This window comes from Genypterus blacodes, unplaced genomic scaffold, assembly GCF_046128005.1.
Source record: "Genypterus blacodes isolate CSIRO-AG114 ecotype Tasmania unplaced genomic scaffold, CSIRO-AGI_Gbla_v1 ptg000122l_1, whole genome shotgun sequence".
Taxonomy (NCBI): domain Eukaryota; kingdom Metazoa; phylum Chordata; class Actinopteri; order Ophidiiformes; family Ophidiidae; genus Genypterus; species Genypterus blacodes.
In genome coordinates this window covers 894803-915000 of record NW_027466925.1, presented here as the reverse complement: position 1 = coordinate 915000, position 20198 = coordinate 894803, and the positions used below count along the sequence as shown (strand labels likewise).

The 20198-nt window shown below is 46.6% G+C and overlaps 3 protein-coding genes across 5 annotated transcripts in view; all 3 read left to right on the top strand.

Moving 5' to 3' along the window:
• Positions 1–9354, top strand: part of LOC143010327 (adenylate cyclase type 2) — an 11865-nt gene extending 2511 nt beyond the window's left edge. For all 3 annotated transcript variants that reach the window (XM_076162603.1, XM_076162605.1, XM_076162604.1), the window contains exons 3-26: positions 427–624; positions 762–923; positions 1515–1664; positions 2296–2444; positions 2713–2824; positions 2904–3031; positions 3268–3426; positions 3591–3741; positions 3917–4093; positions 4188–4219; positions 4314–4367; positions 4457–4520; positions 4620–4717; positions 4827–4911; positions 5033–5170; positions 5318–5398; positions 5535–5710; positions 6152–6236; positions 6367–6525; positions 7163–7309; positions 7397–7504; positions 7710–7824; positions 7922–8046; positions 8252–9354. In XM_076162603.1, the coding sequence (XP_076018718.1) occupies positions 427–624; positions 762–923; positions 1515–1664; positions 2296–2444; positions 2713–2824; positions 2904–3031; positions 3268–3426; positions 3591–3741; positions 3917–4093; positions 4188–4219; positions 4314–4367; positions 4457–4520; positions 4620–4717; positions 4827–4911; positions 5033–5170; positions 5318–5398; positions 5535–5710; positions 6152–6236; positions 6367–6525; positions 7163–7309; positions 7397–7504; positions 7710–7824; positions 7922–8046; positions 8252–8371 (2973 nt within the window). In that variant the 3' untranslated portion in view covers positions 8372–9354. The remainder of the gene's footprint in view (positions 1–426; positions 625–761; positions 924–1514; positions 1665–2295; positions 2445–2712; positions 2825–2903; positions 3032–3267; positions 3427–3590; positions 3742–3916; positions 4094–4187; positions 4220–4313; positions 4368–4456; positions 4521–4619; positions 4718–4826; positions 4912–5032; positions 5171–5317; positions 5399–5534; positions 5711–6151; positions 6237–6366; positions 6526–7162; positions 7310–7396; positions 7505–7709; positions 7825–7921; positions 8047–8251) is intronic.
• Positions 9355–9504: 150 nt separating this feature from the next.
• On the top strand, positions 9505–16079 carry cyld3 (cylindromatosis (turban tumor syndrome) 3). The gene is given in 18 exon segments (XM_076162608.1): positions 9505–9615; positions 9777–10009; positions 10428–10545; positions 10723–10880; positions 11269–11754; positions 11934–12039; positions 12208–12686; positions 12765–12930; positions 13204–13345; positions 13457–13579; positions 13732–13823; positions 13928–13991; positions 14128–14332; positions 14414–14522; positions 14611–14729; positions 14828–15035; positions 15116–15173; positions 15175–16079. Coding segments are annotated over 17 exon segments (2922 nt in total). The 5' UTR covers positions 9505–9615; positions 9777–9838; the 3' UTR covers positions 15293–16079.
• A 381-nt stretch (positions 16080–16460) lies between these two features.
• emc4 (ER membrane protein complex subunit 4) lies at positions 16461–18851 on the top strand. The gene is made up of 6 exons (XM_076162618.1): positions 16461–16601; positions 17045–17202; positions 17365–17479; positions 17578–17731; positions 17817–17977; positions 18195–18851. The coding sequence occupies exons 2-6, from the start codon at positions 17090–17092 to the stop codon at positions 18228–18230; spliced, it is 579 nt and encodes a 192-aa protein (XP_076018733.1). The 5' UTR covers positions 16461–16601; positions 17045–17089; the 3' UTR covers positions 18231–18851.
• The last annotated feature ends 1347 nt before the right edge of the window (positions 18852–20198 follow it).

Here is a 20198-nt window from a genome sequence, read left to right as displayed (position 1 = left end):
TCACAAGGACATATTCAAATATCAAATATCAAAATAGGCCATTGTAGGACGCTTCATTGGGATAGGATGGACAAGCGTTGTGATAATGTTTAGTTGGGCGATATTGGTTTAGACAACAACAAGGCCCAGGTTTCCTCTAACTGCAGTGTCATTTTGGAAACGTGGGCAGATGTTTTGTTTGTGTAGCTGTTGTCCTGTGTATTTGTTTCTGTGTGTGTACGTGTGTGTTTCTCCACTGTTTTTCCTGCTTGTCCAGAATATTCCGTGCGGCATCTCTGTATGGCTTTGACAATCTCCTTGCATCTTCCCGAATATGTACATTAGGATCCTCCTTCATGTCACTACCTTCATATGTCTGTGTCCAACATCAGTATCTCAATCTCTTGCCATCAATCCATAATTGAGCTGTGGCTTAATCCCGTGCAGACCAGCGACGTCCATGTAGGCGCTCTGTCCGTGGTGTGCGTGGTTGTCTGCCTGAGCGTCGCCCTGCTCGTCTGCCTGCCCTGGCTGCCCACGTTGAGGCGATGCGGCGGTGCCCTGGCCCTCTTCGTCTGGGGGACGCTGTACGTCACCGCCATAGTCTTCATCTTCACTGGCGGACCTGTCGCCGCGTGGGAACAGGTGAGAAGCGAGGCAAACGCAGATGGCGGCCGGGGCAGGAACAGATGATGCCTAACTCTCATTCTTCTCTCTCTCTCTCCCCTTCCTCTTCTGTGCCGGCTCTCCCTTCCTCTCTCCCGTCCTCTTCCCTGTCTCAGGTAGCGTTCTTCCTCTTCCTCTCTCTCAGTGTGTACACAGTGCTGCCTCTCTCTTTGGCTTGGGCCCTCATGGTAGGAATAGGGACCAGTCTCTCTCACATCATCATCATCAGCGTCTACGTCTCAGTCACAAGCCCGGACACACCCGATTTGGCCGTACAGGTAATACACCCTCCTCTATTTTTGGTTTGTGATGGCATGTGCAAACCAGTTCTGCGAGAGTCCCTGCCTTTTCTGCAAGTATCCCTCCCATCATTTACAAGTTTACGACTTTGTGTGTAGTTAAGTATTGCTGTAAAACAACCAGGAAATGTTTCGCTGCACAACGCTGCAAATGGAAATGTTGCCGACAAAGGTTTGCAAATGAACTGCAGGTGAAGAGATCAGGTGCTAAAACATAGCGTCCCTATTCAAATATCAGCTGTGCAGTATGTATTCACTCTGGAAAACATCATGCAAATGGTCCGAATCACTCCTCATTTATGGCAAAGTCCCACACCTGTGACCGTGTGCTTCATCCTTCTGTTATCCCTCATAACACAAGGCTGAACTACAGACTAGAGTCATCTCCATTGCTGCAGATTTCTCCACCATCAAATCTCACATGTGTTGCTTTAATTCCCCTGCCATTGCCCTGGAGCAAGGCAGAAGGCTGTAGACCAGGTGTTTGTCCCCGGCCTCTTAGCCGCTACAGATATAAAGGGTTAAATGAGGAGGATGCAAGCATAATTTAAACTTAATCTCACCTCTCAGTTGGTGGCGAACGGGATGCTGTTGCTGTGTGTGAACTGCGTGGGGATTTTCCACCTGTGGATGAGCGAGCACGCGCTGCGGCTGTCTAATCAGAAGAAAGAAGAGTTCAGCGCCATACGCTGTCAGAAAGAGATCAGGAAATACCAGCAGGTAAAACACTTGATTCAGATTGTCAGATTAGATTGGATTCAAGTATTAGTCCAATATGTATAACATCAATAACATCAGCTCATTTTGTTCGCTTAGCTCAGCTCAGTTCAAGTTACATCTGATCAGATAACTTCCTCATTTCACTCTCTGGGCTGTGGATGGTTTGACTAGGGCCATTTTCATTACAAGGCCATTGAATGCAACATAAACCTCACTTTGACAAACCAAATATGTAAATGATTCCACCTGTTTGTCCTCTATACAGTAGTTTGTTTCGGGTACTTTAAAATCATAACGTGCAGTCTCTCTCATTGAAGGTCTCTATGTAAATATCCTGGGTTTGGTTACTGCCTGCTTTGCTGGCCATTAAGTCAATAGATTAATCATTTACTTGTCTGAAGCCCAGCATTGATACAATAAGCAAACCAAAATGGACACCATTCAGAGCGGGTAAACAAATAAATGAAACACGGTCCACTCTGTAAACAAGGATCGCTTTGTTAGCCGCTTCTTTTACTGTCACCTCTACGGGCCAGAAAAGGGACGGCCGAGTCTGCCAGGTCTCCAAACTACCCGCCTGCCTTCCTCACACACCTAACCCTCTCTGCCCCGACTGTTTCCATGACCACAGGAGCGCCTCCTCCTGTCGGTGTTGCCACTTTACATCGCCATGGAGCTGAAAACAGAGGTGATAAAGAGACTGTCCAAGCCCATAGAGGGGAAGGGGACCAACTTCAACAACTTCCACTGTCTCTACGTGCGGCAGCACAAAGACGTCAGGTGACGATGATACGTGACAATGTTGGCTACAACAGTACAGTACCGACAAAAAAACATTCTGCTCCTAAACTATTGTCTACCTGTCGTCTTGGTGATGTCTCTGTTATTGTCTGAGGATGATTACGGCTCTGACCCATGTGCTCCTTCCACCTGGCTGCTTTTAATGATGTTGACCTGGAAATTAAAGCGCAGCCTGTTTGACTGTCACAGTTGAGCAAACCTCAAAACTGCAGTACTTCAATATATGTGTGTGTGTGTATTTGCGCAGTATCCTGTATGCAGACATTGTGGGCTTTACAAAGCTGGCAAGTAGCTGCACACCACAGGAGCTGGTGGCTGTGCTCAACAAGCTGTTCGGCAGGTTCGACAGCATCGCAATGGTGAGGCATCTGTGATCAACAAATATATTTTCCCACGAGACATGATCACAACCCTGAATATCTCCTCCGAACTCCGTAGAAGAATGGTTGTCTCCGCATTAAGATCCTGGGCGACTGCTACTACTGTGTGTCAGGCCTGCCCGACCCAATCCCCACCCACGCCAAGAACTGCGTCCAGATGGGACTGGACATGTGCACCGCCATCAGGTCGGTTTAGCTGACAAACGTAGACACGACCCGCCATGTTTAAAGACAGTATTGAAAAATCTCTCTCCTTCATCCTTCTTATCCTCCTCTTCCGAGTTCATTATCTTACATTTGTTGTTAGGTATTCCCCTCCCTCTTTCCTCACAGCTGCAGGAATAAAACTTGCACATGACTCTGTATGACTTCATTCTTTTCCATCAGTCACTAAACAAGAATGTATTTATTTATGTCTGCAGTTTGCTGAGAGAAGCGACAGCGGTTGAGATCAACATGAGGGTGGGCGTTCACACCGGCAACGTGCTCTGCGGCGTGATCGGCCTGCAGAAGTGGCAGTACGATGTGTGGTCGCACGACGTGACGTTAGCCAACCACATGGAGTCTGGAGGCCTTCCTGGGTGAGACTCTGCTGATTCCATGAAGATAGCGCTGATAACATTTGGAGTGATGGGCGAGTGTGGTGACGATAGATAAGGATGAAGAGGGCAGAGATGTGTGGAGATCTCAAAATATACCTAAAAAGGCATTATTGCAAACACATTAACTCTAAAACTGCATTTAGGCGAGTCCACATCACAGAGGAGACGCTTCGGCACCTGAATGGAGCGTACCAAGTGGAGGACGGGGACGGGGGGAGTCGGAATCCTCTTCTTAGTGGCCGGAAAACATACCTGGTCATTGACCCCCACAAGAGAGAAAGGAAGCCTAAAGTGGTACGTATGTTTGTTTGTCAAACTGGTAGTATGTTGGAGGAGCAGACTGGCTTTAAAGTAACAATGCTGATTCGTAACCAGAAGCGTCCTTGAGCAAGGCACCCAGCTCCAAATCGCTGCAATGACACACAAAGGAGAAATGCGTCAAATAAACTCATTTTCATCTTGATTCCAGGTTAACACTCTTGCATCGGGCGAGACCAGGCAGCGGGCGTCGGTGCGGATGTCTCAGTACCTCCAGTCCTGGAAGAACGTCCACCCCTTCGCCGACCTCAGCAACCCCAACGGCAGGCCCTCCCAAAGGCGGATTGTCCCCGGCAACGTGACTCGGAACCAATCGCAGCTGCCAGCAGTATGTATCCCCTTCGGGTAGTTTGCCGCACGCAAAAATAAAATGCAGCGCACACACACAAAAATGACAAAAAACATGTTTGTGTGTGTTTCAGGAAAGATTACCTCATCCTAGTAACAGCAGCAAGTGAGCTCCTCTTCCAGCCTTTATACTGTTCATTCTGTCCTGTGGTCAGTCTCCCATTTTATGACTTTCTGTCCTATGTGTTGCCTTGCTCCAGTTTGTATGTAGATAACACCATCAGGGGATCGCTGGACACAGTAGACACAGCAGGGTAAGATGCCGCCCCTGCCGCCTTGATTTTTGAACTCTAACTTCTTTCTGATCGACACCACAGTCATTTTTTACACTCTGATTATTCAGGTGGCGATCAAAGAAGCTGAACTGTTTGACTTTGCTGTTCAACGACATGAGCCTGGAGAAACAGGTACAGCTCCATGCACCGGAATAACTCTGCTTTCTACGACATCAACCTCTGCTACACCTCACCTGTGTGTGTGTGTGTGTGTGTGTGTGTGTGCCACAGTTCCGTCTGGAGGAGGTAAGGGGTTTGCACCTGTGCTTGAGCTGCATCGCTCTGATCTACGTGACTCTTTTTGTGGTCCAGATGCTCGTCTCTGAAAAGTGAGTGACACGGTATTGTACTCGTCACCATTCCACTCGCTTTCAACACTCAAGTACAATTATCAGTCAGACTTCCAGGTACTTTATTTATGTGGCTTTACTCTTTCAGGAACTTTGTAATGGCCGTGTCCTATGGCGTGACCTTCCCCGTGATGGTGCTGATTCTGTCCATCGCTTTCACTGGATACTTACAGGTGAAACCAGCAATAGTTTTGAGCATTGTGGCTCAGTAACTTTCCAGGTTTTTCCCGAATTATACAGAACATTCTCATACTTGAACGTCTGTGTGTCTGCGTGTGTGTTTGTTTGTTTCAGAAATGGTACAAAAAGATGCCGGAGAGCGTCCAGTGGATATCCGGGCTGTCCCGCGGCGTCGCCACCAGGATGCTGCTGCGGCTGTTTGTCATCAGTCTGGTTGTGCTGCTCACTCTGCTCATGGCCATCCTCAACTTTGTGAGTTATCCGTTGTCCATTTGTATTTATTGTTTAGTTGCAAGTTACTAATGTCTTTTCTCTCTTTCTGTCTCTGTCATTTCTTTCCCTCCTCTCTCTCTCTCTCTCTCTCTCTCTCTCTCTCTCTCTCTCTCTCTTTCGTGTCAGGTCTTCATCCCTGGAGACAACTGCACCGCCATCGCCACCAACAAGTCAGAGTTGGAAGATCTCAAACTCTACACTTTTCCTGTGAGTACCTTCAGAAGAACATCCTGTGCGTTTTAATCCCTGTGACGTCACTGGGAACTTGTTTCTCGTGATTTATTGATAAAGAAACACCCATGTATGTGTCCTCTTTCCTCAAATCCACCTCCAAACTGTCCAGTACTACGTTTACTGCAGTCTGCTGGCCATGCTGGGAGTGATCGTGTTTGTCAAGACGTGTTTGTCGGTGAAGGCACTGCTGCTCACCCTGGCTGTGGTGGTTTACCTGGCCCTCTTCCTCCACGTTTACGCCCCGAGGTCCGACTGCCTCGTGGACCTGCTTTACAATGACACAAAGTAAGTGTGTCTGCGCAAAGATGCAGTTATGCAATGGCTCTAGCTGTTGACGCAGTCCCACACGCTTTTTAATCCTACTCAAGTTTTCCCTTCCGCACTTTCCTTTCATTCACATTTGTGCTATGTATAGTCATCACGCCGGCCGCCCACGGTTTTAAATTCCCTGCCTTTGTCTGACACGCCTGTCCAGGTTGTTATTCATTGTCTTGAGGATCAGATTTCCATCATTTATTCAAGAGCTTTCCACAGGCAGTAACCTGCTGAGGGTTGCAGGCCCCTTTGACTGGGAGAGACAAGACACACTTAGGAAATTATGTAGGAAAGAACACTGACGGTACTTGAACCTGCCACAGATAATAACCTGTGTGTGTGTGTGTGTGTGGGTGTGTGTGTGTGTGTGTGTGTGTGTGTGTGTGTGTGTGTGTGTGTGTGTTTCTCCAGGCCTGGTGTCCTGAAGGAGCCTAAGGTCATGGCTGGGATTTGGCTTTGCATTTTCTACATCACCTGTCTCATACTGGCTAGACGGGTAGGTGTGTGAGTGTGTGTGTGTGTGTGTGTGTGTGTGTGTGTGTGTGTGTGTGTGTGCGTGTGTGTGAATCAATGCAAACTTTAAAACAAACTACCCTTTCATCCAAATCCATTAACGTCGCTCTCAGGACGAGCTGAGTTGCCGAGTAGACTTCCTGTTGGAGCGTTGCTTTGAATCGGAGAAGGAGGACATGGAGACAATGGAGAACGTCAACAAGCTCCTCCTCGAGAACGTCCTGCCGCTCCATGTCGCCTCCTTCTTCATGGGCAAAACTGTTCGCAATCAGGTACAGAAAACAAAATTATGTAGACCCATTGCCCGCTCCACTTTACTGTAGAAGATAGATATAGAAAATGCTAAAATGCTAAATATTAATAGTTTAAGGGCATAAAGAGTAACGTGTGACCTAAACAGAAACTATGGGGCAGAGTGTTCTATATTAGACAGTGGTGAGGTGTTCGATGTGTCTACTATATGTTATAACAAAGGTGTATATGCTGTAAGTGACAATACTGTAAGCCAAAAGTTGCAACATTAAATAAAACAATGCAAGGTTTAAGTCACTTTGAGCAAACTAAAGATAAGGAAAGTAAATGTATTACTCAAAAGTCTCAACTCTGACTCTGACTCTCCTGCTAGTAAAAATTTGTGACATCATACATGATGTCAAAGACTGCAGCTGTGAGTGTGCAGCTAATGTGTGTGTCATTTGTGGTGTCATCATTTGTTGCAACAGTGGTTCCATTTATGTCTGTCTAATAGAGTGTGGTGAGGTGTTGTAAAGGGACATAGCAACAGACAGGAAGGATGACATATCAATCAAAACACAAGTCTATTTTTATGGGGATTTTGATGTTGAACAAAATGAATTAAAAAATTAAATTTGACATTTAGTAATTTTGCTTTAAATGTCCCTTTTCCAGGACCTGTACAGTCAGTCATACGACTGTGTGTGCGTGATGTTTGCCTCTGTACCTCAGTTCAAGGAGTTTTACACTGAGAGCAGCGTCACCAGAGACGGGCTGGAGTGTCTGCGCTTCCTCAATGAGATCGTAGCAGACTTTGATGAGGTACAATGAGACCTAATTGAAACGGCGCCACTTGTCTCCTCTTTCTGCGCTCCGTCTCATTCTTTTTCTTGTGTCCGCATCACACAGCTACTCTCCAAACCCAAATTCAGCTCAGTGATAAAAATAAAGACCATCGGGAGCACATACATGGCGGCTGCCGGGCTGAGCAATCCAACTTCGGATGAGGAAAGAAAGGTTTGGTCTTGTCTTCATTTTGCAAGATAGACTTGAAGTGTTCTGAGTACATTAAAACGTATCTCCAGGTGCATCCATGTGTTTTTAGTATTATAGTATGAAACTTAAATTAATTGTTGTCGTCCGGCCTATGACATGTGTCATAGGTGCAGTGCAGATGCCTTGGCCTAACCTGTCTAAACATGATCTCTGGCTCCCTCTACAGAATGGCGACATGTCCTACAGTCAGGTGCGCTCCATGGTGGAGTTTGCCATCGCTCTGATGGGCAACCTGGAGCTTATCAACACTCACTCCTTTAACAGCTTCAAACTAAGAATCGGTGAGTGTACACAGATAAGATGAGGGGTTTCTGAGGTATATGTAAGACAAAGGAAGGAATCCCCCTGATCTGTCTCTCTCCATTCTTTTACCTGCAGGAATAAACCATGGTCCAGTGATTGCAGGAGTGATCGGAGCACATAAGCCGCAGTATGATATATGGGGGAACACTGTTAATGTGGCCAGCAGGATGGACAGCACAGGTGTGCTCGACAAGATCCAGGTCAGGGATAAAGAGCTTGAGATGGAATGGAACTTCCTAATAATCATGAACCTTTGTGGAATAGAAAGAAAGAAAGAATGAATGAAAGACACTTTATTGATCCCCAAGGGGAAATGAATAGAAGCATGAGGTTTGTTGTTGTAGTTGGCTGGATAGAAAATGTTCAGTTTTGTCCTCTGTAAAAATGTCCCTCTCTGTTTACCAGGCAACGGAGGAGACGATGCAGGTGGTCCAGAACCTGGGGTACAACGTTACTCTCAGAGGAGTGGTCAATGTCAAGGGCAAAGGGGAACTCACCACCTACTTTATCAACACAGAACAGTGAACTCATCAGTTTTGACCTCCACTGACATTCAGACATTTTAAGACCTGTGCTGATATGGTGAATGCCTTGACGCTTTGGAAATGGACCATTTATTGGCAAACCAACGTTGCACGCCGAACTGGAGAACCTCATGAATGTGGTTCAAAACCCGATTACACCTTCAGCTTATGAAGCATACATAATAATAAAAGAACGACTTGTAATGAATGTACTATTGAAACTATTGCACATTTTTTCCCTTAAAATTAGGATATAGATATAGATCATATTGCTGTGGAGTATAACTGTATATGTGTGTGTACTATGCAGTCTGAGCAAAACTTGACTTGTATATTTATTCTGACTTTCTCAATCTCATGCAGTGTCAGCTCACATAGCAACTTGGACAATGTGTGTGTGTAAATTTATTAGAAACAATATGGTAAAGATGTGAATCAAGATGAGCTCAAAACTCTCAAAACAGTGTTCATTTATTTTAGTCCACCTTTTACTTTCCATGTAGATTTAGCTTTAGTTCATGTGTAAATGTATGGAGTATGCTGGTAAAGGGTTTTTTAGACATACTGTGTAAATATGGAAATTTTAGTTTTCTCAGGCATTGTGTACACCTCTATTTTGTGTTATTGACTTGCATTTAATTTCATCCCTGGAGTTGATGAGATTTGCTCAAGGGCACTTCAGCAGGACTGGTGCTACCAGTCTTGTGGCACTCAAGGATTAATTCTCCTACCACAACGAAACTGACACACTGCACCTTGTCACATAATAGAATATGTGCCATTACATGTGTCGTGTTTACAACCCACGTCTGACAATGCACTTTGTATGTTTGTGTAATTCCGCATCACAGTTCCGAGTTTGTATTGCAAATTGAAATACGTCTGTTATTTTAACGAGATAGGTGTGTGTGTGCGAATGTAAAAACAGATGAAGTGCCGATATTTTTCTATAGTATTTATAAACCAATAAAGGAGAAAGTTTCAGCGTGAATGTGCTTCCTACAGAGCATGAATATATAACAAGTGTACTTTCAACTGTGGAATTTCCCAGCTTTGGAATAACGCCCACAAGCGCGCTGATTGGCTAAAACTGTACTGGCCAAACTTTCCTCGTTTGCCATTGGTCCGCCAAACTGTCAACAATCCTCTTCCTGCTTCTCGGTTGCGTTATTGAAGTGGAGATCCTTTTAATAAATATCCGGTGAATCGCGCGTGTTGACGGGTGGATGGAAGTTGTTTAAATCGGTAAGTGCTCGATAAAAGTTTGCATGTAGACAACTTTACTGCGTAGTTATAAATGGAGAATATGGCGGAATTTCACCAATGAATCATTGTCAACGTACGTAAAGGCGTCACGTAGATGCACTGGAGTTGGAACTATCTGTATTTCTTAATTTATTTTAAAGGAAAATGAAGTGGGTCGCTTCTCTTTGACGCATCTACACACTATCGCACACGCGCGCGCGCGATGGCAGGAGCCCAGGAACAAGGTAGGAAGCGTCGCCCCCCGAGAGCCTTCTTGTTGTCGTCCGACCTGAAGATCCAGGACCAGTTGGAAGGAACCATTCGGCTGCAGAGGGGGAACTTCTGCCTGGAGCAAGATGCGGGAAGGAGCCGCGGAGAGCAGCTCTGGGTCAAAGTATGTATCACGTTAACTTTGAAACACGCAACAAGACCCAACAATGCCTGATGAATGAATGAATCGGATATGTCCCGCTGATATTATGAACACATGCTTACCTGGCCCAGGTGGTGCAGGGAATCCAAAGCATGAGGCAGTTGGCACTTCCTGGGAGTGCAAGAATAGCTTTGACCTTTTGGGGATTAACAATGAATAATTGGAAATGATATTCAGAAGTTGGAAATAAGGCTAATAATTACAAATGACGATGAATTTGATGATGCACATTGTCAAGAGTTTCTCCCAGTTTTTTAGTTATCCTCGACTTACGGTTGATTCCAGTTTGAGGGGACCACGAAGTAGGGAATCTCACTTTTAAAGGACTTCTTCCTCTCTCTCATATCTGTCCTCCTCCTCTCCTCCTGTTTTCCCACAGGTGTTGGACAACGGCATCATGGTCAAACTAGACATAAAATCCCTGATTGAAATCCCATCTGACCTCAGCGGCCTGTTGGAGCCTGTACCCGATCCGGAAGCCCGTCTGAAATTGCTAGGTAAGATAGGAATAGTTGTGTTACACATTCTAGATGAGATATGATCTAATTATCATAGATGTCGTTGAATAAATAGGTTGTAGAGATGGTAGAAGTAGTAGTAATGATTGCACCGTGAGCAGCACAAACATGGTACTACAGTATACACGTTTCATTTCTTTGACTTGTTATTCCCAGGCAATCCAAATAAACTGCAGCGATTTGCCTCCTTACCCATGGGCGCCCCTTTGTGGGTCCAAATGGGCCAACCGGATGAGCTGGCGGAGGCGGAGCTTAGATACAGAGGCCGGCTGAGCAGAGGGAGCGCTAGCGTGTTTTTTGGGGTCCAGCTCAAGGTGATCTCTCAGCACAACTCCTCTCTGGTAGTCACACTGATCACAGTAGAGACATTAGTGAAAGTAACAAAGTTTCCATCCACCTTTTGCACTTTTATGTTGGTAATGAAATGAAAATGCTGCAAATTCTGGACCTTTAACATTTGCGATGTTCCTAAATTCCAAAGATAAGGGTTGCAAGCCTAATAGAGAGGATTGTTGGATAGTTTGGCTGTGGATGTAAACTTATAGCTGCACTAATATTTACATTTATCAAAACAACCAAAACAAGGCTGTACGGGTTGGTGTATTTGTATTTGGATGCAGAAGAGTTGATGTTTTTCACGATAACAATATTCGATGGAAACCTAGTTAAGTGATTCCCTCCCTGTCTCTGTCTCTCATCTAGGGCGCAGCGGTGGGTAAAGGAAAGAGTAACGGGTCCTTCAAGGGTCATCAGATCTTCATTTGCCCTGAAGCGTCTGCCCTCTTCCTCCCAGTCAGTCACATCAAGCTACGCCACTGGTCCCGCAGCGAAGGCTCCGACGAACACGAGAGGGCACGTGAGAGGGAGCGAGACCCCCACCAAGTCAGCAGCAGCAGCAGCAACGATTATTACCCCAGCAACGGTAACCACCATAGTAACAATCCCCACGTAAACCACCAGCAAAGGCAACAATCCCAAAACCGTCACTCCAGCTTCCACCAGCATCCTCAGCTGCCTGGCTTTGGTGTCGTTAGAGGCCCCGTGTCACCTCCGCCTTCACCTCCGCCTTTCCACGTCGGCCAGCGGGTATGCGTGTCCCTGAACGACGACGTCCAGAGGGGCGAGGTGTGCTTCTGTGGTCCTCTACCTGGCCGGACATCATCAGGGATGTATGTCGGAGTCCTGCTGGTCAGTATGACAAGGAACAGGGATTACAGGAAAAGTTTCAAAATGAATATTATACATCTTTAACATATTTGCGTTCATTTGTGTCTGTGTAGCAGCGCTATCAGAATGCCTTGATAATATTAGACTGGCGCAACGTTTTGGGTGGGGTTTTGAGTGTGACGTTGCGGTAAATGTTTCAGGACAGCGCAGTGGGAAACTGGGACGGCGTCTACAAAGGGGAGAAGCTCTGCCATATTCCCTCGCACCAATATGGACACCTGCTGCCCGTCGCCAAGGTCTTCCCAGGTACAACAACCCTCAAACCTGCGGTGAATTGTTAAGATGGACAGGGATGAAAGGCTGTGTCAAGTTAAGCAGTCAAAATCCAAACCAAAGAACAGGAAATATATTTCACAACATTAAAATGAGCGGTTTTTGTTGATTGACGCTATAACGCTGTTTCTTTACCCTCAGAGCCTAAATCCCAGCGTCACAACCCTCCTCTGCAAAATCCCAGATCCATCCTGAAGCCTGTGCAGCCGCCCCTCCCCAAACCCACGTCGCCTCCCGCCTACGGCCCTAAAGTCGCCCTATTGCCTCCTCCGCTGATCTCCGCCAAACCGGTGCTCAGGCCTCCTCCCCTACCCCCGCCAAAGCCCCACTTCAGAGCCCTGCACCTTCCCCCCGTCCTGCCTCCCAAACCCCACAGCCCAACGTCGCTCCCCGCTGCAACTGTGGATCAACCGCAGCACGCCAACGGCACGCAGGGGCCTCCATCGCCGCTGAGGTCGCCCACTAACGGGGAGGCTGAGGACGAGAACGACGATGCAGGGTCGGAGGGTGACCTGGAGGTGGGGTCGATGGTGGAAGTGAACGACCCGCCCCTTTTTGGGGTGATTCGCTGGATTGGACGCATCAGTGGCGTTTCTGAGCGAGTGGCAGGAATCGAGCTGGTGAGTTGTTGTACTCGAGGGTCGGCTGTGGCGTTGTTAGCTTAGCACGCTGCTGATGAACCCCTCTGTGCCCGTCAGGACCAAGAGCTGTCCGCCGGAACTGATGGCAGTTACCTCGGCGAGCGTCACTTCCGTTGCCAGGCCAACAAGGGGCTGTTTGTCAAACTTCGCAACTGCAGGCGCGACTCCAGGTTTCCCGCCCCCGAGACACCCGTCAATCAAGTGGAGAGGTGCAACTCCATAGGTGGGAGTGCGTTTTTCCTAGATGTTGTTGGGAATGTTGTGAAAGTTTGGATCTCCATCATTACTAGTCTGGGGTAGATTAATGGACACTGATCATTAATTCATGGTGGAACTATTGGGCATCAATCCACAGACCTCACAATCTCAATGACATGATGGTGGTAAATGGTAAAAGTACAATTCCTGACCTCCGAACCTAAACAGTACTGTTTTGACTGCACCGTCATTAGTCGATAAATGTTTCTTTTTAATGTCGTCCCCTGTCGCTCCCCAGCCTTTGCAGAGTGGGGCAGCGAGCGCGTGGAGGAGCACACCCCGCCGCTGGAGGGAGACGAAGCCAAGGAGCTGTACCGGGGCTGGAAGAGGGGCATCCAGGGTCATCTCAACTCCTGCTACCTGGACGCTACGCTGTTCAGGTAAATCCCAGGACGGCTACAGTTACAGAGCAGATTATCAGGGCAGGATGATACACCTGTCTCATCTCTCTCTCTCTCTCTCGCTCTCTTTCCCCCTCCCCACCCCTGCAGTCTGTTCTCCTGCTGTAGCTCGGCAGACTGGGTGCTGTTCTGGCCCGCCGACCCTCACACCGACCAACACGCCGGTCAGGCTCAGGACCTGCTGCGCTGTGAAATCGTCAATCCCCTACGCAGGTTCGTCCGACTCAAACGTTGAAGCCTTGCCGCTGACCTGACTGGGCTCAGTTTGTTTCTGTGTTTCTGTTGCTGCACTGCTACACCCACACTTCCTGTGCCATTGGTGATTTTGCTATTGTAAAGCGTGTATTTCCTGGGGTGTTTCCCAGGTTTGGTTACGTGTGTGCCAGCAAGACCATGGCCCTGAGGCGACTGCTGGACGCCACTGACAGCGACACAGGCTTCACCGACCAGGAGAAAGGTACGTAAGAGAGTTTTTGTACGTGCCAGAGCTCCAGTACACAATCTCACATCAGCGCTCAGACTGAGGAATGCTGTCATACGGCTGGTGTTCTTCTCCGTCAGATCCAGAAGAGTTCCTCAACAAGCTTTTCCAGCTCCTCCGCGTCGAGCCGCTCCTCAAGATCAGGTGACCTCATTTCCTTTTTATTCAGGCGTGCCGAGGAAACGCATTGTGTCACGGCAAAAACACACACACCCTCCCTTCTCCGTTACACAGGCCAGGTCAGTCAACAGCACCTCTCCCCTTTCTTCCTCTCTTTCAGATCCATGACTCAGCAGCCGCAGCAGTGTCACCTCTACCAGCTCTTCCCTCCCTCCCTCCCCGTGTCTCCCACCTCTCCGCCACCTGTCTTGTTACCCGAGTCGCCCGTCCCCTTCTCCTCGCCGCCGGCCAGCCCGATGAGGGTGGCCAGCGTGCAGCGCCTGATGGAGTCGTCGTTCCTGCACGCCGGCCTCAAGTTTGTCGAGGTAACGGAAATGAGAGCAGGGAATCGTTATGGCTGTAGTTACATATTAAAGGTAACTTCATCACATGAATCGTTCCTCCAGGCGCCCTCCTGCCTCCTGCTGCTCATGCCCAGATTTGGAAAGGACTTCAAAATGTTTGACGCCATCTTGCCCACGCTCAACCTGGACATCACAGACCTGCTGGACGACAGTAAGAACCAGGGAGAGAAAACATTGAAATGATTTGGATTGTACTTTAGATTTGTTTGAGTTCCCTTCTCCCTGTCCTCTCCGTGTAGCTCTGAGGCAGTGCAGCATCTGTCAGGCTACAGCAGAGTGGGAGTGTCTGCAGTGTTACGATGATCCAGACATCACGCCCGGCCAGCTGAAACAGTACTGCCAGACCTGCAACACACAGGTAGCCGTGACTCTCCTTGGATTTCATGTTGTTTTGTCCTCTCTGATCTTTTAACACTTTCGTATTGCCTCTTCCTCCTCTTCTTCTCCGCTCATCAGGTCCACAGTCACAGGAAGAGGTCCTCCCATCAGCCCGGGCAGGTCAGTGTTCCCGGGGGACCGTGGTCCGGCCCTCTGCACGGCATCCGCCAACGGTTGGCTCTCTTTGCCGTGACCTGCATCGAGACCAGCCATTACGTGAGCTTTGTTAAGCACGGGCCCAGTCCCACCGACTGGCTCTTTTTTGACAGTATGGCGGACAGGGAAGGTGAGTTGCTTCAATCTAGACCGAAACCCCAGATGTTTACACGTTTACACCACCTGGCTTGTTTGCGTCTTGACATCCAGGTGGCGAGAATGGCTTCAATGTCCCACATGTGAAGGCCTGCCCAGAGGTCGGCCGCTACCTCGGAGGAGGAGCTGAGCAGGATCGACGCCGCCTCCTTACGGGAGCCTGCACGCCGCCTGCTCTGCGACGCTCACATGTGTCTGTACCACAGCCCCGAGCTCAGCCTCTACAAGTGATTGTGGGTGCAACAACACACATGCGAGGTCTAGACGCCGACTGAGAACCGAGATGGACTAATTCTTCTCTATAATGTTAACAGTACACATGTCAGTTAACTTTGTACATGTGAACTCTGTGGAAGGTTTGCCTAACAGTTCATCAAATGGCCTTTAGACACTTTTCCGTGTGGCACTTAAATGCATCATAGGTGCTGATTTAGTCGCTATCACGTGACACCGAAATGTTCTTGTACTTCTGTCTCAATTTTGCACCACAAACCTAAACATGAACATTCTCTCATATTGACTACAGACTTCTGGACCGCCGTGTTGTTGTTGAATCTCAGGTGGGGAGAAATGTATTGCTGCTGGACTTAAGGTGCCATAAAGGGGACATTGGTGGAGTGTGGTCAACCTCAACGAGATCCAGCTTCAGTCTGACATACAGCGTAGTCTTGTATGCCTTCATTGCCCGAAGGTGTAGTGTGTTTAGTTATTTATAGTGTATAGTTTGTACACATGAACTTAAAGATCGATCACTTTATGCTGCAAATAACTCCGTCCCATGCAGTTTAATAAAGCTAATGCACTCTGTACAGAACCTCTGTGCTTATAACTACTCTGTGCCTTATACTGTAGGTACACTTAACTATTCTTTGTTTCATTAATGTGTACAGTATGTGTATATTTCAGAAACTGACTGTAAATATGGCACGAAGTGTTAATAATTTTTGTATTGTTGATAATTTGTTTAACATAATGCAGCTACGTATAGAGAGCATTGGGAAGACGTTCAATTAAACGATTTCATACTATTCCAGCCTGGTTGTGACTTTTTGTGTGAGCTTAATTGAACAAGCAACAAAACAGTACAAGACACAAGGACATACTCTGTGAATTGTGTGTTTGTGTGTGTGTGTGTGTGTGTGTGTTTTCACAGCCCTATCATACCTGGAGAAGTTCGCATACCAATATATCAGGTGGATAAACGGAACACTTATATCTAATAACTTCATAATAATAATAACAATAACTTTGTGTTAGGGAAATAAGTGACGTGCCGGGCAAGAGGTCAAAGGTCAGAGAACATTCCCACAGGTCACGAAAAACGAACTGCTTGTAGTTCCCGAGACTGTCGCTAGAGGACCTCCGTGTCGTCACATCCGCTTTTCCAAGCTGCGTCATCATTGCGGTCCGGAACCAGCAAGCACAGGACCGTAGCTCGCTGCTCACTCTCTATTCCTGCATTTATCAACGTTTTTTCTGCTCTCTTCGTCAAAGGATAACACATTAAAGGCGTTCGTGTTGCTTTGGGTGTTTCTAGAAGGTAAGAGGGGTGTTAAATTACGCCACGATGCCTTATTCTGCCGTGTTTGTGAGCTGTTGGACGACTACGACTGACATTTGCATCAGTTGCTAATGTATGTTAGCTGCTGTTCATGTTTTAACATAATAATAACACGTTTTAACAATTTGCTGTTCAGTGTATATTAGAAACACCAGTTAAATGTAAATCAATGCATTAACTGTATAATAGATCCTGCCTTTATTCAGGTTTGACTGATATTGCGTTGTATTGAGGCTGTATGGTGTTGGAGTTTGGAGTTTTTATTATTCTTAAAATATCAGAACTATCTCGCTCTGTCAACTACAGCCTCAACAAATGTATATCCTGCTTCTAATTGTCAGCTTTATAATATGCGAGACTCATAATAACTCATGTACTGTGTAACTCATAATTGTTTCTTTCCTTTGTTTTGGTCTTTGTAGGCGCTCGCCATCTCTGAGCTTCAGTGTTTGCTGTAGGTGGTTGCCATGGCGTCTCCAGGAGGACAAGGAGGAGGCGGAGGGGCTCTGTCAACTAGAGGAGGCGGTGTCGGGGCCCGGAGGATGAAGTGGGCCCTGGAGCTGAGCATGGGCAACACCAGGTAAGCAGACCTGAAGGTGGGGAGTGAACCTACACCTGATGATTTGTGGGTGAATATGCTTGCTGTGACCCGAAGGTTCTCGGCAGGTTTCTCAAGATAAAGCTTCAGATTTCACCGCCTACATAACTCAGGTGGGCTCCTTGTCCTCCATGTTTTCTGTAGGACTCGTGGTGACCGACAGGGAGGTCAGGGAGACGTTGTTTATCCCATAGGCTACTCTGAGAAGCCAGTTCCTGACACCAGCATCCAGGAGACGGACAAGAACCTGGTGGAGAAGGTGAGCACACGTTTCTAAATTCAGCTACAAAGATAAAAATCGTTATTAAATGGCTCCCGGTTGATACCTCTTTCTCTCCTCCCCCTCATGTGGCGTAGCGTTGCTGGGACGTGGCCCTGGGCCCCCTGAAGCAGATCCCCATGAACCTGTTCATCATGTACATGTCGGGAAACACCATCTCTATCTTCCCCATCATGATGGTCTGCATGATGGCGTGGAGGCCCATACAGGCGCTCATGTCCATGTCTGCCAGTGAGTACTCGGCTGTGCATATCGGGGCGCTTTGTCGCTGAGCGCAGGTGTTCCCCAGTTCATTTCCCTGCTTTCCTGTCTGCAGCCTTCAAGGTGTTGGAGAGCTCTAGCCAGCAGTGGCTTCAAGGCCTCGTCTACCTGGTCGGGAACCTTCTGGGCTCAGCGTTGGCCATCTATAAGTGTCAGTCAATGGGGCTGCTCCCGACGCACTCGTCTGATTGGCTGGCTTTCATAGGACCACCTCAGGTAACGAATGTGACGATCATAACGGCAACGAGATTCTCTTCTGTTTTTATAACTTGACTTATAACCCTGTTCTTTCTTAGTGTTGTACATAGACAGGCCTGTGGAGGGCAGCACATACACGTTCACACAAAGTCACTCAAACGGCATGAAGTGGCAAAGTCGATTATTTAAGTTGCTTATTTACTGTAATTAATTTAACCTTGTGTGTTCTCAACAGAGGATGGAGATCATGGGCGGAGGAATGGTGTTGTGAAGAGGATTTGGCAAACACGCGCACACACCTTCTGTTTGCCTTATAGGACAAGAGCATTTAATGGTTTAATAACAACTGTAAGAACATTACCTGCTGGTCTGCTTTTTACATCCGTACCACATTGCATCCTTTTCCATTCTGTGCTGAATGAGGTTTCAAAGTCTGCTGAGCTTCTTGTCGGCTCCTGTTGAACTACTGTGTTTTTGTCTTTCTGTGTACTTACTCCAGTAGTACACATTCACAATACGGGCTCGTCTTTAACAGACAATTTTTCTGTTTAATACCCATTATGGGAGGATAAATCATCAAAGCTGAAATTCACCGGTCCATATTTCTACAGTAAGGAAGTCGATTAAGTGTTTTAATATCCTCAAACTAAGGTCTCGGGTTCTCTGCTGTTATTTTAAAATATCAAGCAAATGTTTAAGTTAGTGTCAGTCAGTCGCACCGCGAGAGGATAACACTTTCTTCTCTCATCTTCTTCGTCCTTCCTGAATGTGTGAATACTTCATTTTGCTGTGAAACTTGTCATTAAGGCAACAGGATTTTAGCACGCAGACCGATAACATTTACTAATCATGTTTGTAGAAATGTTCTCTTGAAATAAAAATGTTTTATTTATACTGATTTGCTCTATGAAATAAATCTTTATCGGTTTAATTGAAATGTTTGATTTTCAGTACAGAGGTCCCTTTAAGCCTCTGGGGAGGTTGGGTGTGGGATAACTTCACAACTTTCTGACTAATCGGAGAATAAATCACTTATTGTCTTGACAGAACCAACGTGCTCCTCCAGTTTGGGATTCCTGGACTGCAATGTTTACCTAGCCACAGTTACAATACTTGGTTATCTATTGATTCATAATGGGTGTGGCAAGACCCTTAACACAATTCTTAACTAGGTCATAAGTTTTCTGAATAATTTCCTCCACATCCTCTGAATTCTCATGTCAGTTTTGATTTTAACACTCAAACCATATTCATGTTTTCTTCAGTCAGATGAAAACACTTTTCTTGCTGGAAGATGACCAGGGTTCTTCGAATTCCTTTCAGCTTATGCATAAACAAAAGGCCGGGGCCAGCTAGACCAGTTCCCAGGCTGTATTTTACTCTAAGCTCCTCTCTTACAAACGTGGCTGACTAAGTGCCAAATACTCACCTCACAGGAAACAACAGATAAAGCCACAAGTATGTCTCTGGTTCTTTCCTCCATTTTCTCAAGACCTGTTCCTTCTCCTTGCATCATCACCAGGCGTGTGTTCCTTTCTTCACACACTCATTTGGGTGTGTGTTTTTCAATGGTGAGATTCCAGTATCAAGTCGTAACACCCTTTACATTAAAAACAATAGCAGTCAGGTAGGGCAGAGGGCAAACCTGAGGAGTGAGCTGCCGATAGCGCCTTGTACCCTTTGAGATGGACGAATGGACGTGGAAAGGAGCATTAGGATTTACTCCCTAAAAGAAAGATAGAGGAGATCCAGGCTCTGTTAAGCTGCAAAATATAGACTTGTTGTTGAATTGAGTTTGCAATAAGATAAGACATATTTGTAGCAACTGCCCTAACTAAACTAAAGCAACTTAATCATGAGTTTGTAAAACAAGTGGTGGCACTTCAGCTTATTGCTTATAAACTAATAACCCGGATTGAAAGAGAAAAAAAAAATCAAAATAAACCTAAAATGTCACAGATTTACGGGATTTTGAGTATTCTTGCAAATGCAATGTTAAGAAACGACACTAATTGCTCAGAAATAGTTATAAATGTGTTTTTAAGTGCCTTCCATAATGAATATCTGTGACTTTAGAGGTTCAAGAGTGTATTACGTGTATGGCGAACTTGTCAATTGAAATTTGTGACGAAATAAAAACATGGCGTCATATGTGTCTGTGTTTAAGGCTCACGTTTCACTTCTTAAACAAGTGCTGGGAGAGTTTCGGGGGACCGGTTGTTCTCGACTAACTCGGCCG